Genomic DNA, 1,711 nt, shown 5'->3' on the forward strand with positions numbered 1-1,711 from the left:
CAAACTCACCATTTCCCGAAGTTGTTCAAGTTGGCTTCTGAAGCCGGAGTAGCCTGTGGATTCGTATCCTCCGTAGCCTTGATAGTACTGCGTGTATTCGTAAACTTGCTGCTGCACGTAACTGGCCTGATATCTGAGCTGCTGCGCTAAACGTTGTACTTGGTTTCCTGGCTGCTGCTGTTCTGCATACAGTTCTTGGGCCTGTTGCAGTCTCTGCTGCGAACGCTGTTGTGCGCTGTGCAGAACGTATCTGACTTGAGAAAGTACTCTAGTCAAGTGGCTGTCGTACTGTTGACCCTGATAGCTCTCATAGTAGCGGTTTGCTTCATATCCGTAATCATACAACTGTCTTCCGTAATGAGAATATTGCTGATAACCGTAGTACTGGCCATACTGCTGGTGCGAATAATCTTCGTCGCCGGAATTCTGTAAGAAGTATTGAGTACCTTGATAGATCTGCTCCCTCAGATAGCTGGCCTGTTCCTGTACTTCCTGCAGCAATTGCCGAGCCTGCTGACTCGGTTCGTAATCCGACTGTTCGTACTGGCTCAAGATATACTGGGCTCTACCCAGCTGTCTCTGTGAGTAGTATTGTGCGGCCTGCAGAATGTATTGTACCTGGTAGAGAATTCGTGCAACCTGCTGGGATCCTTCGTAATTTCCCTCTTCCTGGGGATACTGCAAATATTTATAAACCTGTTGCTGCAAAGAGTACGCTTCTGATTTTACTTCCTGGATTAGCTGCTGTTCCTGCTGACTTGGCTGCTGTCCAGATTGCGCGTACTGCGAAAGCGTTTGCTGTGCTTGTTCTAGTTTTCTCTCCGTGTAATATTGTGTTCTCTGGAGAACATTTCTGACTTGGCGTAGAAATCTTCGAGCTTGATATCCGTATTGTCCTTCGTACTGGCCGCCAGAGGGATAATATTCGTATTCGGAATATCCAGAGTACTGACCGCCAACGGGATAATATTCGTATTCGGAATAATCATAGTGCTGACTGCCAGAGTACTGATGATAGCCTTCGTGTCCCGGATATTGAGAGTACTGGCCATATCGCTGCAGCGAGTATTCCAAGTATTGGTAAACTTGTTCTGTCAATTGGCTGGCTTGCGATTTTACTTGCTGAATTAACTGCTGAACACGTTGGTCATACTCTCCTTCGGTCTGCCCAGAGCCGACAAGGTACTGTTGACTCTCCTGCAGTTTTCCTTCGCTGTATTCTCTAGCATACTGAACTGCATCTCTCACTTGTCTGAGAACTTGACTCAGGTCTTGATATTGCCCGCCTCCGTATCTGTCATTAGAAATGTACGCGTCAAATTTAGAACACCGCTGAAAGTGATCTCTGTTCGAATGACGCAATTAATTTAACTTACGGTTCGTATCCACCTTGTTGTTCATAATTGCCGTAGCTTGGTTCGTCGTACACTGAATAAATAACATATGTTTCGGTAAAGAGTGAATAGAAAGTTTCGAAATTCGAGAGAAAGCTCTTACCTGCTTGAATTGAAGCGTAGGCTGCTCCGAATAACAGCAAAATTGCCAAGCACTTCATTTTTCACCCTTCTAGAAAGACGTCGACACGATATTGTCAGTCATTTGTGCTCGTGTAGAATTAATTTCATTTTGTAAAAATACTATCCGATAACTGTAGTAATTAAAAACATTACTCACCTTTCAATGTTCGGAAGTGGTTAAACACCGTTGTGAG

The 1,711-nt window shown here is 44.8% G+C and overlaps 1 protein-coding gene across 1 annotated transcript; it reads right to left on the reverse strand.

The window, feature by feature from the left end:
• Window positions 1–9: 9 nt before the first annotated feature.
• On the reverse strand, window positions 10–1,711 carry LOC111617573 (putative uncharacterized protein DDB_G0271606; the record flags this gene model as incomplete). The annotated part of the gene is made up of 4 exons (XM_023358855.1): window positions 1,675–1,711; window positions 1,498–1,566; window positions 1,377–1,428; window positions 10–1,294 (listed from the first exon to the last, which is right to left on the reverse strand). Coding segments are annotated over exons 2-4 (1,395 nt in total), but the record flags the coding sequence as incomplete, so codon positions are not given.

Source organism: Centruroides sculpturatus, unplaced genomic scaffold (assembly GCF_000671375.1).
Source record: "Centruroides sculpturatus isolate CEXI.00-Female unplaced genomic scaffold, Cexi_2.0 scaffold7147, whole genome shotgun sequence".
Taxonomy (NCBI): Eukaryota; Metazoa; Arthropoda; class Arachnida; order Scorpiones; family Buthidae; genus Centruroides; species Centruroides sculpturatus.